The sequence below is a fragment of the Centrocercus urophasianus genome, unplaced genomic scaffold, assembly GCF_019232065.1.
Source record: "Centrocercus urophasianus isolate 14NV4802_14NV808 unplaced genomic scaffold, USGS_Curo_1.0 seq_21, whole genome shotgun sequence".
NCBI classification, from domain to species: domain Eukaryota; kingdom Metazoa; phylum Chordata; class Aves; order Galliformes; family Phasianidae; genus Centrocercus; species Centrocercus urophasianus.
Window position 1 is genome coordinate 15,795,207 of NW_024884767.1, and position 17,549 is coordinate 15,812,755.

A 17,549-nucleotide genomic window follows, 5' to 3' on the forward strand; every position below is an offset into this window, starting at 1 on the left:
AGTGCTGACCAACACCTACAGGTCCATTCCTTCCACACAGTCTTCCAGCCACTTCTGCCCCAAGCGTGCAGGGTTGCCTGGGGTTCCTGTGGTCACTGTGCAGCACTTGGTTTTGCTGAACTTCATCCCACTAGCCTCAGCCCAGCTATCTAGCTTGTACAGATCCCTCTGAAGGACCTTTCTACCCTGAAGCAGGTTAACACATCCTTCCAACTTGGTGTCATCTGCAGTCTTACTGAAAGTGCACTCAATCCCCTCATTCAGGTCATCAATAAAGATATTAAACAGGACACACCACTAATGATTGGTTGCCAGCTAGATTTAACGCCATTCACCATCACTCTCTGGGCCCAGCCTTCCACCCAGTTCTTTATCCAGCAAAGTGTGTATCTGCCCAAGCCATGGTCTGCCATCTTTTCCAGGAGAACACTGTGAGCACTCCAGTCATAAGAGTGATCTACCCTATTTCAGTAATGGCAACTAAGTCAAAGTTTGCCTGATACACAATGGCTTCCAGCTCCTTCTTTTGGTTGCCCATGCTTCATGCATTGGTGTAAATGCACTTCAGCTGAGCCATCTGCCCAACCCCATCAATGTTCCCCTAGGCTTATCTCTAGAGAGCCTTCTTTAGGGTAGATTGGTTACCTTGAGGTTGGACTTGGTGATCTTTAACGTCTCTTCCAATCTGAGCAATTCTGATTCTATGACACTCTCAGCCCCTTTCACCTTCATATCTACTTTAAAGCCCTCTCAATGAGTCTTGTCAGCTCTTGAGTTACAATCCCCCCTTGCAACAAGTAAGACCTATCTGCAGTCAACAGATCGTGCACTGAGTAAACCTCCCCATGGTCAAAAAAAGCAAAAATTCCTGCAATTGCACCAGTCTCAGCCATGTATTTATGAGATGGGTTTTCCTGCACCTCTTTAGTATCCCTTGGTGCCACTGAAGTGACAGAAGCTACCTGAACTCCTGCTCTCTCAACTAACCACCTCAATGCTGTTAAGCCCCTTTTGATAGCCCTCAGGGCTCTCTCAGCAATGTCATTGCAGCCAGACTGAACTATCAGTAGACGATAAAGGCAATAACAACCAGACAGGTAAACTAGACAAGGGACACTACTAGTAACAACCTTGACCTGGGTCTAAGGGAGGCAGCACATTCCCCTACTGGACGGGCTTGGCTGACATTATGGGGCATTCTGTTCCTCTCCAAAGGAAGTAGCCTACAACAATTACCCTTCTTTCCTTCTCAGAGGAGGCAGTCTTGAGGAGCAGAGTCAAACTTCTCACTCTAGAAAACCTCCTGGATGGACCTTCTACCTCATCCTTACTTACCTCTGCCTGGCGTTCCAGAGCCTCAAACCTGCCCAGGGAAGTTGTGGAGTCTCCTTCTCTGGAGATATTCAAGACTCACCTGGACACTTACTTGTACGACCTGGTGTAGGAAACCTGCTTTAGCAGAAGGATTGGACTCAATGATCTCTGAAGGTCCCTTCTAAGCCCTACGATTCTGTGATTCTGTGATGCTATTACACAGAGCACCTGGAAAATTGACAAAGATATGAACCGGGTCTGCCAGTAACACTAAACTGGGACCTGCTTCCAGTCCTCATCTCTTACGTCCCCTCGCTCTGCTCAATGACGGCAAGGCAGGGAGTCCGCCACAGTCTGGTGCCTTTCTCTTAGGTGTTGCGGTTACTCCACCAGTCTATCGGAAGAAACTGATAGATGGAACCTACTATCACAATAGTAATGCCAAGGGAAGAAATTCACGTGTCTAAACACAGGACAAGTATTATTTCACACACCCTAAGATGTCTAAGAAACAGCTGGCAAGCAAGCATGCCTGCTCACCATCTATAATGCTTCAGAAACAGTACTTTTAGAGGACCTCTGATATCTAGAAAGGAACTATATGGCTCCTAACATGCTCTTCCTCCAGTGTACTGTTTAAGAGTATTTAACATGGAAAACAAAACACTATTGAACTATTTTAAATGCTTTTAATTCTTCATTTTAAATATTTATCACTTTATCTATAATTTTTAATACAGTATTACATACACTACATACTTGTATATTTCATTTTGCGTGTATTATATAATTAATACTGTACAAATAAATGGACTATTCACTGCTGAAGGGAAAAAAAAAATTCTACTTTCAGAGCATCACAGAACTATAGAATTACATGTGTTGGAAGAGACCTCAAGAGATCATTGTGTCCAAAGTAGATATCCTACAACAGGTCACACAAATAGACATCCAGATAGGTCTTCAGTGTCTCCACAGAAGGAGGATCCACAACCTCTCTGGGCAACCTGCAACCACTGCTCCACTGCCCTTACTGTGAAGTTTTCTTCCACATGTTAGTATGGAACTTTTTACGCACAAATTTTAGGCCACTACTCCTTGTCCCTTCACTACAAACCACCGGAAGAGCCCTGCCTCATCCATCTGCCTCCCACTTTCCTTTAGGTACTCATAAACATTTATCAGATCCTCTCGGTTTTCTCTTCCCCAGGCTGAACAGATCCAAGGTTACTCAGTCTTTCTTCATATGGGAGACTTTTCAGGCCCCTTATCATCTCTGTAGGCCTCCTTTGTGGTCCTCTACTGAAATCCTTCTAGGAGATCCCTCCTTTTTGAACTGGGAAGCCCAGAACTAGACACAGTAGTCTAAATGTGGCCTTATTAGAGCAGAATAAAGAGTATGGCTGGCCATACTCTTCTTAATGCACCCCATGATACCACTGGCTTTCTTGGCCACAAGAGCACACTGCTGGCTCATGGACAGCCTGTTGTCCACCAGGACACCCAGGTCCTTCTCTGCAGAGCTCATCTCCAAGAGGTCATCCCCTTACCTGCACTGATGTATGTGGTTATTCCTCCTCAGACGAAAGCCTCTATCCTTGCTCTTGTTAAACCTCATCAGGTTCCTTCCTGACCAACTCTCCAGTCTGGCCAGATCTTGCTGAATGGCAGCACAGCCTTTCACTGTGCCAGCCACTCCTCCCAGCTTTATACTGCTGGCAAACTTGCTGTGGACTCTATCCCTTCATCCAAGTCATTCATGAAAGTGTTGAACAAGACCAGACCCAGCACCTATTCCTGGGGAACACAGCTAGTAACAGACCTCCAACCACACTCTGCGCAAATGATGACAGCCCTCTGAACTCTGCCAGTCAGCCAGTTTTCAGTCGCACTGTCCACTCATGTATCCCATGCTAAGTTTCATAACAAGGATGTTGTGGGAGATGGTGTCAAACGCCTTGAGGAAGTCAAGGTAGACAGTATTCACTGCTCTCCTTCATCTACTCAGCCTGTGATGACATTACAGAAAGCTACCAGGTTGGTGAAGCATGATTTTCCCTTTGTTGAATCTGACTGACTACTCCTGATAATCTTCTTCTCTTCCGAGTGCTTGGAGCTGGCATCCAGAACAAAATGTTCCATCACCTTTCCAGGGATGGAGTTGAGGCTGAGTGGCCTGTAGTTGATTGGATTATCCTTCATGCCCTTTTTGACAGCCACTTTGCTAAGTCTGCATCAGTGTTCCCTGATTTTCCTAGCCACTGTTTCCAGTAGACTCAGACTTCTCACTTAAATGATCAACAGCTGCAGTTTATGTAATATTTTCATAATGGAAGTTAATGATCTTCTCACCCTTATGTTTTCTAGTTTGATTATATCATCTGAGAAAAGAATACATTACACATTTATAAGGTTTACAAGAAAGTTATTAACCTGTTTTAAAATTTTAAAACTCCATATCCTACTAAAATCAGTTTTAAGACTGCTCTGTCTTCATCAATTTATTAAAATATTTTGCAAAAAAAATGCAATACATATGTAAACTTTTTTAGAAATCAATGTTCAGACTATGTCAACTGTCTCGATAGGTGCAGAAGTAATGAAAATTTAAGTCAGATATTGTATTTCAGTAGAAGCAGTTCATAAGAACTGCAGCTCATATGCAGAATTTGTACTATTTTTGTACTATTTTTGTACTATATTTGTACTATTACAATAAATCATACAGTAACAATGAATATTTGGTTTAACAAATATTGCCTACATTATCATCTTATTTCAATTTTTTCTTTTACTTACATGCTTTTCATATTTTTAAGCAATTTTAAAAATAAAAATCAAAAAAAGAATTTTTTTTTGCAAGACTGCACAATTTAAACTGTAATATAATGCTTTGCAGACACGTAATTAACTTAAAATCCTTACAAATAAGAAAAACACGTATGCTAAATATTTTTAGCAGACACATCACGCGATTCACTATTATATGCAATAAGCATTTATACTTATACAATACTAACTCATGTATTAAAGCAAAATAGTTGGTATAAAAATCACAGTAATTTAAAGGATAAAGCAATAGGAAATATACAGGCTTAATGACTAATACGTATTTATTTACATGTTGATAGCTCACTTGATTACTTACTTTGCCCAGTAATTCTCCCAGAGTGACATCCTCATGATTGAGAACCCATTTCTTATCCTATGGTAAGAAAAGGAAAGAAGAATGCTCAGTAGTATCAAATACATACTTCCTATTACATACACTTCAGCAAGTCGAAATGTAACTAAAGAAGCGTTTGTTCAGACTGCTCAGTCAAAAGCACAGCAGGAAGTTAAAAACAGCATTCAGAAAACACGCTTTTCAAGGAAATGCTAAAATACACAGTATAGCCTGTTAAGTGCATCAATTAAGTAGACAGTATGTGTGCTAATAAACAATACACATGCACGTTCTCATGCAAGCTCTGAAAACAGTATCTAGTGCCCCATTTTTAAAAATGACTTGAGCCAAAACTTCATATTTTAGAATATGAAGTAATTTATTGCAGGGTCAAAAACAAAAACAAACCCAAATCAACATTTATTTTCTCAGTGCCAATATATACTGATTTTTTTGCTTATTAACAAGGTACATATGGCATATCTTAAGTCTTAGGTCTTAATCTTCTTTGATAGTTTGATACATAACAGCCAACTACCTGAGAAGACAACATAATAAACACAAGCCATTGGATCTGTGCAGTGCTGATGACTAACAACTTTATTTCTTTATTAGCACCTAATCTGCTTATCACCTCACAAACACCATTAATACTAATCATATTAATGGTAAGATTCTATGTATTTTTTGTTAATAAAAACTCACTAAAGCTCACAGAAGACCAAATCAACCACGCTGGCTTTGCTGATTGACTTCTTAGTGAAATCTTAACAGACCAATCTCCTGGTGCAAAACAGGAGGTTACTCACGTGCGCAAATAAATACTTGATGGTAGGGAAGGAATAAGAGGCAGCCAGGCTCCTCAGTGGCTCCCAGTGATGGGATAGGTGGCAATGGGCACAAATGAGGAAAAACGATATGTATTCTGAACTTGAGGAAGTGTTTTTCTCACATAAGCGATGAAACACTGTACCAGGATGCCCAGAAAGATTCTGAGTCTTCACCTGCAGGGACACTCAATACTCAACTGGACCCACTCAAGCTGACACAGTTCCTATGGGGGAGGGTTGGATGGATGATATCAAGTCTCTTATAATCTAGCTAAGCCTGTGAGAAATGTATGTAATTAAACCTTAATGTAGGGAATTCACTCTCTTTTTATAGATACAACACGTCTGTAACTAACATGCTAGGTCAAGCATGCTAGTTACCAGCACAGAACCAGATATTTCACACATTATATTTCCTGCCAAAGACTGCATCCTAATTGAAGGCAATGCCACAGCCATGACTATCTTTAACATGTTTTCAAGTTTAAAAAGAAACACTGAGTGTACATTTATTTGCCATTAAATTAATCAGTAAGACACATCCCAACATAGGAAGCATTGATTTCCTAGAAAGCAAGCCATTAAAAAACACATATACAACCCCTATGGCTGAACCATAGGTAACAAGTGCAGAACACTGCACAATCTGTGTACAGCGATTTCTGAACAACATTTCTGTAGAATAAATCTTAAGATAATCTTAAAAGAAGCTGAACAGTTTTATGAATGTTTCTTTCATCTTCTCAACTTGATTTTGTTAAAAATTAAAAATGCTTTGTTCACTAAAGTCTGTAAAATTTGTCAGGTACTTTTTGCTGATTAGATTCCTTATTCAGAAGTTGTTATATTTTGAACAGCTAGAAAAAGCCATCAAAGTGCATTTGCCTTCACCAGTAAAGCTCAAATTTAAGATAACAACTGGGAAATAAAGCTCTAAAGAAAATAAATACATAAATGACTACTTGATGCATTAACATAAAACTTTCTAACTTTGAAATAAATAATGCTAAAGCCAATAAGTTATAAAGTCAAATATTAATGTCTTTTTAACCTCTTAATTCTCAATGTTCCATATTTCAGTGAATGACTTTTGGAAAACTGACAACATGGCATTACAAACACTTCTTTATAAAGTAAAAATCCAATGCATAATCCTTCAGAGAAATAATTAAACAAAAAGGCACCATGAGCTGTAATCAACTGATCTGGCAAAAGATTTGTTATTATAGTAACATATTAATCACTACCCACATTTCTCTTTTAGGAAAACCTTCTGTTTTTTATTATATCAGCATGGGCTATTAATTACACTGAGTATCTTCACTGAGTATCTTGCTTCAAAAAAATTATTTGTCAGCATATGCAAACAGTAGTGCCTTGCTTGTTTCAAAGGCACTACTACTACAATAAATGAATATTCATATGAATGATAAGTAAATTGGTTTCCTACTTACTAGAGTTTTCTGTGATCAGGAATCTTTAGTTACTTTTGTAGATACACAGACTCTGTCTTAAGATAGAGACTAATTGCATAAGCCATTCCTGTGGCTACCTGACTGAAAAGGTGGCAGGTACAGCTGCAGCAGACACTCAGACAATCCCTTCTCATTCTAATTGATATCTCTCCAAAACTGTTCTTTCACTACTCATTAGGCACCATCTGGACCAACCAGAAAAACAGACAGCTAAACAAAACAATACAGCCCTTGGCACATCACACTCCTTCTGACTGCAATCATCATTCATTTTCTTTTTTAAACTTCTGTGTACACGTAATAGATTCTGACACCAGTAATACTATCCACATGATCCAGGAAAAAATAGCAAAAGATATGTATTGTAAAACAATTAACAGAACAGAACCTGTAACCCAGAACTTCTAAGTCAATTCCCCTCATCTGCTAAGTTTTTCTGTTACGTTCCTCTCTCCCAGTTTCTGCTCTCTCTTGGGTTCATCGAAAACTTAAAGGAACAGAAAAACACCTCCAAAGAATATGGAGAGAAATTTTTGTACTAGGAAATATTAAAACACAAATATTAAACCCCTTAAAACAATTTTCACCTTGTGAATGTTAATATTGAGCTTCTGAGTGAAAAGACAGCAGTTCTGTACTAAACTCATGGAATCACAGAATGGTTTGGGTTGAAACAAACCTCCAAGATCATTTAGTTCCTACCCCCTTGCCATGAGCAGGGTTGCCACCTAATGGATCTGTCTGCTGTCTGGGGCCCCCATCCAACCTGGCCTTGAACATCTTTAGGGACTGGGCATCTGCAGCTCTGGGCAGCTGTGACAGTGCCTCACCAGCATCCGGATAAAGGATTTCTTTGTAACGTCTAACCTAAATCTTCTCTCTTTCAGTTGAAAGCCATTCCTCTCCATCCTGCCTCTATCAGATCATGTAAAAAGTCAGTCTCCTTGCTGTTTAATAGTTTCCCTTCAAGCACAGTGAGACCATAATGACATCTCCCAATGCTTTCTCTTCTCCAGCCCAAACAACCCCAGTTCACTCAGCCTTTCTTCCTTATAGGAGATGTGCTACTCTTCCAGATCCACTCCAACAGCTCCATGTTTTTCTTGTGCTGCGGTCTCCCAACTTTTATCATCAAGCTCATCTATGAATGCAAGTCTGAAACTGGTCCCTCTGTATCAGCACTTGTCAAGTTGAAGAAAACATTTTGTAGCATTAAAAACATAAGTTGGAGCTTAAAATTTTATCTAGTATCTTTCAGCACCTGCTAAGTGATTTAACCCCTGCTCATTCTACCAACCTGCACCAAGGCTGTTTCATCAGCACAGACAGATAGAAAGAAACTAAGAGAGACATTGTAATCTGTATCATGCCAGCATATAAATCTGGCATTAGTAAATTTTTTTAAAAATACTCTAATTTGCAGTAAGATAAATATTCAATTAATTGTTTTGAAATAGTGTCATTGATTCAAATAATTATCTCTGAACTTATAAACAGAACTGCAAAGCAGACAACCACAAGGACTACTGTTTCTACTGCAGGTATATTATCTCACTAATTCTGCTCAAATTGTGCTGAATTAAATATGGTATTGTCCTGTATTTTTGGACAGCTGCCAATAATTACCATACGAATGAATTATATGTGCAAAACAAAAAACCCAACAAACCAGGTGATATAAAATAAAATAGCAGCAAAGCAGGAAATACAAGATAAACTTTAATACAGGTATGGATGAATCGTTACTAAAGACTACCAGTTTGAGTAATAAAAAAAATCTCATTTCAATAGAGTTGTTTCTAAAACAAAGAGAGCAAATTAACTAGGTTTTCATACTTAACCATAAGCTACTCTGAATGAGAGAGAAGGTCAGAACACACGAGACTATTACTGCCATTCCTATTTCTAGCTATCCCGGCTCCAGCTGGGATAGGGTTAATTTTCTTCCAAGCAGTTGGTATGATGCTGTATTCTGAATTTATGATGAGAAAAACGTTGATAACACACTGGCAGTTCAGTTTTTTTGCACAACACTACCTGCACAGAGCCAAGGATTTTTCAGCTTTTCATACTGCCCTGACAGCGAAGGGGATTGGAAGCATGAGGAGCCGTGAAGGGACAGAACCAGGATAGATGACCTAAACTGATCAAAAGGGGATATTCCATATCATATGACATCACACAGAATTATAAAACTGGGGCCAGCTGGCTGAAAGAGGCTGCGGTCTTAGGGGCTGTCTGGGTATTGGTCAGTTCACGATGCTGAGGAATTGCGTTGCGCATCACTTGCTTTGTGTATTTTTTCCTTTTTCATCCCAACCCCCATTACCTACTTTCCTTGCCTATTAGATTGTCATCACTCTTTTTCCCCCTAATTCTCTTGCATCTTCCACAGAGGGTGGAGTGACCAAAGGGCTCTGTGCTACTGCACTGCCTGCTGGGTTAAACCACAACACCTGCAAAAGGAGCCTATTATGATGTAACCTTGCAAATCGACCATAAATCACACTTTAAATCACACTTTACCTAGTGCTTGTTTAGGCTTTTTTTTTTTTTATTGCTAATTTTTGACTGGAGTATTTGAAAGCAATTCAGACAAATCTGATAGAAAAATTAGTGCTTCGACATACATGATTGGTATCTTCACCATGTACCTTACTTCCAAACAGAGTTATTTAAGAAACACAGACATTATTATTTTTCTTTTCCTCACAGGTCCTCTGGCATCCAAACCTACCAGTAAAATTTCAAGATAAACACGAAAGAAGCAGAAACTAAATTATATGAATACCATACTTTATTAAGTGACTTAGCTTAGCTCAGAAAGAGCTTCACTGCCTTGTGGGAGATAACCATTTATTGGATACAAAGAACTATCCAGCAAAAGAATGTGTCTGAGATACTGTTTGGAAGAGTACTAGGGAAATGACAAAGTACCTAAAGTACAGGAAGGAACCACTTTAAGGTGGAAATTTATTAAGAAAGTGAAAAGTGAGCAAGAATCCCACTGAAACTACTCTGGATAGTGCAAGTTTCCTAAGCAGGCAAAAGGGGTCCTTGCTCCCCAGCCCACATCTAGAATCTGGCTGAGAAAAGCATTCTCACCTTTGGAAGCCACAAAGTCACATCATTTTGTTCAGCATTACCATCTACCTTTTAGCTACAAATCAGTCTGAGCGCTACTGCAGTGAGGGCTGGCTGTTCCCTAGGGAACAGGGAGACAAGAGGCCCTGGGGACTGAACAGGACAGTGGCCTCATCAGCAAGCACACATTCAACTGCCTCCAGCATGGCACCAGGGTAGGACACCCTCAAATTCAGATAATCCAAGTTTGCTGTGATGCAAGGGCACTATCAAGTTGGTAAATTAGACTGTGGGTAGAGGTTAGGATGAAGGCCAAGCATCATCACAGGGTCTGGCTCAGCCACAGACCTGCTGGGGAGGTTCCCAGTGACAAGGGAAGGCCAGGGCCAGCCCAAAAGTCATCTCAACGCAGGGTTCGGTTCCAGACATGAGGGGACATAGTCTGGCAGAGACAGAACTGTGAGGGGCTAGAGTGGGGCTGAGAAATGAAGCAGCATTTGGAAGCAGCTCCACTGCATGAGATCTCAACCCCTGAGACAGCGGCGAATTGGGCAGCACTCAGCTGCACCAACATAAAGTACAGGCCTGTGCCCTGGTCAGGAGAAGGTTGCTGTCAGGACTCCAATGTCAGCCTTGATGCTGCTGACCCCTCCAGACATTTGGGTATTGGCTTACTATGCACATGTACTTAAGGTTTCTATGAATATCACCTACTAAGCACTTTGTCCAGACTTTGAGTCTATCCAGGATATTTGGTTTCTCGGTTGCACTTAGGATGATAAGTTTCATGCCTGGAGTAAAAAGTAAGCAATCACATAAAATTCCTTTACTTAGGAAAGATACAGGTACTGGAATGGTGTGCAAAGCTACTACAGCCACAGTATCAACAGTTGATAGTCCTCGTACAACACACAATACTATTTTCTCTTTTCTAAGCTATGAGACTAAAATGCTATTAGTATTTTCCTAAATTCTCCTAAGACAGATCCATACCCAAGTCTGAGGCAATATTTTCCTTCTATGTATCTTCCATCATTAACAGAAACCACATCAAGGAAACCATGAATTATTATATCAGAAAGAAGGTTTACTTGTTAGCTACAGTAAATTTTAACAGCTCTCAATAAAATGAAAAACATAACCCAGAATAAATATTTAGCGTTATAGTTCTCCAGCATAATTTTTCTACAATTTTGGTAACAATTTCAATCATGAACAAGTCCAACATAGCACTTTTTCTTATTAGCAACCAGCAGTAATGCAATTAGGTTCAAAATGTTTTAAAAATAGACACTTTGAGAGCTACATATAAACTTGTGAACATCAGTTTAAACACCTGTTTTTGAAAATTGTAGCAGGAGAGTGAAAAGGGGAGAAAAAGAAACAGCCATCTATTTTTGTATCATGTTTCAGAGAACCATCAGGCAAAAACTCTTACATAGCAGACCCTCAAGTAAGATTTATAAGAGGAAACAGTCAATTCTGATCAATTTCCAACACAGGATGAATAAATTAGAGAAGTTCTATTTCATCACTGCTATTTACTTATCACCTGTTGCAGCATTATTTACCCAGACAAAGGAAAAACCCAGATACAAAAAAAAAAAAAAAGCCCTAGTAACAGTACATGTGGGTAGAGCCTACCAAGATCATTTCTCATTTCCACTTTAGAAGCACTATTTTCTACGCTGCCTATCCCAGTAGATACAAGTATATCAATTTCGTGAACTGTGTTTCAAGTTCTCCAGATTAATACAGAAATACAGCAGGTAGCTAGCGAAGTGAAAAGTGAAAAGACCTTTCTAAGAACAAGCTAGTTTTACAGAAGGGATTTTGAAAAAGCACACCAACATCTTTAGAACTGTTTCAGAATAAAGATTCATGATCTGTAAAATGTTACAGAAATGTTTTGCTTTATCATCAGCAGTGTATTAAGCCATTTTAGAACATGCTGTTGAACTTAATATGAGCTGTAAGACAGAGAAATAGTGCAGATTTAACTTTTCTTCTCAAAGGTAAACCTATTTCATATGACTTGATATTTTTCATTAAACAAGACTATAAATTTCAACCTTTTTGCTAAATGAAATTCTGAACAGCCATGAACCAGCAAAAAACCCTGACAGTTGTAAAAGCTACTATGCAGCACATAAACTGCAGAAGTGACCTCAAATAACTGCACAGCTTTTCTGCGAGCTTGCTTTCTTGAAGGTCAGTAAAGAAAATGACTCCAGAAAACAATATAAAACAAAACCAAACAAAAAAATCACAGATTTCTTTGCTTCTTTTGCAAGGGTGTGCAGTATTTTGCAAAGGTTATGTTCTCTTATTCACTGAATGACTAGAAAGATACTGAGCACGTTTCAAGAAAAGTAGAGGAAATAAAGAAACATGACAGAAAATTATGAGAAGGATGACGAAAGAGATAGAACATGAAATCCTTAAGCACAGCATAAGGAAAGGAGAATTTATGTCAAAACCACTGTATTTCAAAAGCATTCAGGAAACTAATAGCACTGATCCTTATTGAACATAGTAACTTAGCTCCTAAACTAAAGTACCCCAAGTCATACATGCCTCAAATACATGCATGTAGAAATTACCTGCCCTTTATGAGAAATACCCTCTAAAAGAACACCAGTACTCAGCTAAGTCATAAGAAAAGAAAACTGATCATGGAATTACTCATTTTAAAATTGCTTATCATTTGAAAAAAGAAAATGTGAAAGCTCAGTTGTTTTATGCATACAAGCAAAACATCACTTCAATTGTTAAAACAGGCTAAAATATTTTCGCAGATGCACAAAGACAAGAAAACACACGTTTTTACTTCTTCCTCCCCACCCCAGCTACATATGAACTTCTAGAATTTCATGTACTTTTTTCACTGGGTTGAGAGACTACAGATACAACTATCCATGATAGCAATACCTAAATTATTCCATTTTAACAACATCAACCTAAGCTCCAATTTATCATAAGAAACAGCTTTAACGGCTGTAATGACAGAAAAGCACAGACATTCAGCACTCTTCTTAGTTGTAGGTAAGTTACATTTTTCTTTATAAAGTACCTGCACGATGTCCAATACCAGGATGAAGCCATTTCTTCCAGAAAAAATAGTACCTTTTTAACAAATTAGCCTAAAAAAATCAATCAGAAACTATGTTAAGTTCCATATACCTCCTTTTCCAACAATCTCAAGCTTTCCTGTATCACCTGGTCACATTAGTAAAAAATAAAATCTACAAGTCTTGCTTCATAATATGTATATCTTCAGCTCATTTGTAGAAATAAGCTATCATCCTTACTGAATTTTCCATCATCAAAAAGCAATACATTTCTCAGCCATCCTTTTGAGTTTCTAAATAAAGAGCTGTTTTGGAACTTCAAGAAATCATGAACTCTTAGAAGAGTTCTTTTACACAGTATAGACCTTCTGCTTTGAGTCACCTGTGCTAAAGTATGTATAAATGCAATGTGCCAATTATCTTTCTGTGGGGAAAAGGAAAATGTTGTGCAGACTTCTGCTGTGGTACCATTGCAGGAAAAGTGACAGCCAATCTCATGACCATTTTAAAATACAGAATATTTGACTTTTCATTCACTGATTGACAACAGAGGTCTGCTCTGTCTGATTCCTCTCCACATATCACTCCTTTTTAATATACTGATCTGCTTAAACTGGTGCAAGCAATCACAAGCTACTCCACAGCAACTCATTCTGTAGTGCTCTAATCCTACAGAGTTATCTAAGAGCATAGACACAGAGTCTTGGTCTCAATGCATTCTGTATTTGCAGTAATGAAAGCTTACATTTATGTAAGGTTTCACAGTTCTCCACCATACCATAAAAATAGTACTGTAAATTCAGAATTCTTATTTCTACTGAAATCAAACTGAATGCACTAGTGAAAAAGAAAATGTAAAATTAGAGGACTTCATGAAATTTGTTAGCTCACAATTAAACAAATAATTGTTATAAAAGAGTTGAATTACAAATTATGAAAGGAGAATCCATTAAAATTAGGATATTACTGCAGTAAAGAAAGTATTTTATTATTGCAATCCTATCTAATTCTAATCAAACTTTATTATCGTGCCATATCAGCGATTTGTATAACATTTCTGATAAAGACTGAAAAGCCATGTTTAAAGCCCCAGTTTTTTTCAAGGTGTGAACAAAAGTCTGTGCATAAGGAATTACAGAATCACAGAATGGCTTGTGTCATAAGGGACACTAAAAATCATCTAGCTCTAACCTCCCCTCCACACCCAGAGTTACCAACCACTACAACAAGTTGCCCAGGGCCCCAGCCACCTTGGCCTTCAACACTTCCAGGCATCCACAGCCTCTCTGGGCAACCTGTTCTAATGCCTTACCACCCTCTCTGTGAAAAACTTCCCCTTGACAACTAATCTCAATCTTCTCTTTAGTAAAACTATTCCTCCGTCCTATCACTATCAGACTACATAAAAAGTTTTGGAGGCCCCAAACTAGGATGCAGAACTCCAGATGGGGCCTTACAAGGCAGAGTAGACAGGGACAATCACCTCCTTCACCATGCTGGCCACTCTTTTACGCAGCCCAGGATATAGCTGCCCTTTTGGGCTGTGAGCATACACTGACTGTTCATGTACAGCTTTTCATCCACCATGACTCCTAAGTCTTTCTCCCCAGCACCACTCTCAAGTTCTACTCCCAGCCTGTACACATATCTGGGACTGCTCTGATGCTAGCACAGCATGCTGTACTTGGCCTTGTTCAACATGGGCCCACTTCAGAAGGGAGACTTTCTCCATCCTTAAATTTCATAATCTGGTTTAATGGCATGAGCAGTCCTGCTGAGCGTGCACTTTGTCAATGACACAGATGGTGAGATCACAGTGCTGAAGAGCACAAGTGTCAAGTCAGACTGCTGGAGGGCACCACTCATCACTGGCATTCCCCCTGACATAGAGCCATTGACAACAAGCCTCTGGCTATGACCATCCAACCAATTATTTATCCAATAGTCAGCCTTCCAATCCCTATTTTCCTGATTTAGTGGTAAGGATGTCATGCATGGTCATGTCAAAGGCTTCAGACAAGTACATTTAGACAGAAATTTTTAAGAGATCCTTCAAACATGATACTTTGTATGCTGAAAAGAATGTAATACACTCCTTGAAAACTGCTACTTTTTGTAGCCTTGAACATAAGCTAATACTTATGCACTGTAAGAATGCTGGTTTCCAATTCTGCTCTAAAACTGAAAATGGAAAGATTTACTACAAAAATAATACTGAAACAGATACATTCTCTAAAGCAGAATTTTAATTCCACAGCCACGTAGAAAGTCTACATAAGTCTTTGATCACAACATACCTGGATATAAAACAGTATTTGTTACTTCGTGTTTAGGGATTCCAATGTGTCACTGCTACTGCAACATTTTTAAAAGATTCTTCAAAAAAGCATTCCTCTAGCTGTTTAAGTTTCAAAGTACTTGAAATTACACATAAATTTGGTTTTAGTACTCTGCACAAAGCTGCTCTCTTTTTTCCTTTCTCATTAGGAAGCAATACTTTCAGATGTACAGGCTACCACTAAAGATGTATTCTTTTTATTATCCATCAGAACTATTGCAGCCCCCTTTACTGAAAGCCTTATAATGAAATCTTGTAACACTTTGAATTTTGAAGAAATAACTCCAAAGTATCTCTAATACTAATATACTTAACTGTTATGAAATTTCAATAGCTGAAGACATGAGAGTTCTGCTCCAAAAGAGCTGTTCTTAGATCTAACAAACAAAGATGTTCCTCCCAGCAGGCAGCACTGATTACTCCAATTGTCTTCCTCTTCACCAACTTAACTCTTTCATGTCTCAAGATGAGTATTCCTAATTGAGTATTAGCACTATCTGTAATAAAATCAAAAGTCCACTACTGAGAGGGTACTGAAGCTTCTAAGAAGTCTGACTGAAAATGAGACTAGCAATTTTCCCTCATTCCTCCAGTTCAACCTTGAAGGGCCATGAAACATGAGTTGCCTTCACCCAGGATTTGCATACTGTCTGCAACACTGACCTTACTTTCGTAAACAGAGTAAAAGCAAACAAAATACCTGCAAAACCAATCAACACCATGGGAAACCCAAAATTGGGAAAACAAACTTTGGTTAATTTTGCACAGGTATTTTGTGTATGTCAACTGAATGACAAAAGTACTGAAAAGCTGGAACACAGAGCACATAACTTGTGTAAGCTTTCAGTCTTTGAAAGCTGAGATCAAAACACTTAGATCTGAACCACAACTAAAACAGGTTTGGTGACTGAAGAATTAAGGTCATGTAAGATTTTTTACTAGTGACTTTTATGAAAAGAATATCAGCACCTTTATCTTATCACATTTTTTCATAACTTCACATGTCTAACATACCAAAATTTCGCTACCAAGATTCAAACCCACATGGAATCCTCAAGTCATTTACAAACTTGTTAATCATTGGAACTGCTAAAATCAAATACACCTTTTATTTTTCTTTCACTTAACATTATTTACAGTTCATCATTTTTCCGTGTGCCTGTTTGAGGCCATAACAAAGGCTTCTTTGTGACTCAAAATAGATCCAGAATTGAAAGCCACTAGCAACAAATGTAATGCCTAACTCATTTGACAAAGAAGTGGCATTCTGCTTTCCATGAGACTGGAATTTGAATTTACTGCAGGTCTAAAGACTAACTGTATTGACATTAATCAAACAGCAGCAGACCAGCAGAGTGAAACAACTGCTGAAGAGACCCTAAAACATAAGCATGGAAGGACAAGGGACTATTTCAGACCAGACCTCCTCAGATTATGAAGACTGAGATCCCATCATCAGTTGTGCATCTTACTATTCTGTTCCTTTTTAAAGGAGTAAAGTTCAAAACCTAAGATGTAATGGGCAGATTTGCTTCAGAAATGCATTTCTGATCTAAGCTAAAAAGTTAATGCAGATATATCCAAATAAAATTGGTAATTATGTCCTTGATAATTTTATTTTTTTAATTAAACATATGAGCATATCTGGAACTTCATACAGATTTCTTAAGCGAACAGAATGTATTTTAGGAAATTTAAATATTTAAAAACATGAGGTCAAGGACAGTAGAAAGTGAAAGCATGTTTTATATATTTAAAATAGCTTTTCTGCTAACAAAGTCCTTGGGTATGTACTGAGGTTACTCCAGCACTCTTCAAATCAGTTATTTTATCAATAATACACTGAAGAACATAGAGTGCAATTTTCCAAAAGGTTATAAATAAATATGAGGCTTTTCCATAAAAAACAAAAATCACTTGCAGATATCATTTTAATGACAGTAGTTTTTTAATTTAAATTCTATTATTATATATCATTAAAATTCCAAGCAGGCTGATTTGGTCTGCATGAAAATGGATGGAGGACAAGGCCTTTCATCGCAATTAAGAGTGTTCCTTTCAAGGGCAATGTCACAGAAGGTGAACACTAATTTTGCTAATACGGTAAAGGAGGATAAATGACTGCGAGAAGAAAGGAGAGCAAAAACAAACTACATGGCAATTGTTTTTCTGTGAAGTTCTCCGTCATATTTAACTTTCATTTCCTAAACAGGTTATTACAGGGACAGCAATTTGCATTAAAAGATTAACAACTGCATGAAATGTCGAAGA

The 17,549-nt window shown here is 38.3% G+C and overlaps 1 protein-coding gene across 1 annotated transcript in view; it reads right to left on the bottom strand.

Moving 5' to 3' along the window:
• Positions 1–17,549, bottom strand: part of FER (FER tyrosine kinase) — a gene marked incomplete at its 5' end in the record, with an annotated part of 112,303 nt that overhangs the window by 61,405 nt on the left and 33,349 nt on the right. Inside the window, one exon of the mRNA XM_042822767.1 lies at positions 4,463–4,519. Within this exon, the coding sequence (XP_042678701.1) occupies positions 4,463–4,519 (57 nt within the window). The remainder of the gene's footprint in view (positions 1–4,462; positions 4,520–17,549) is intronic.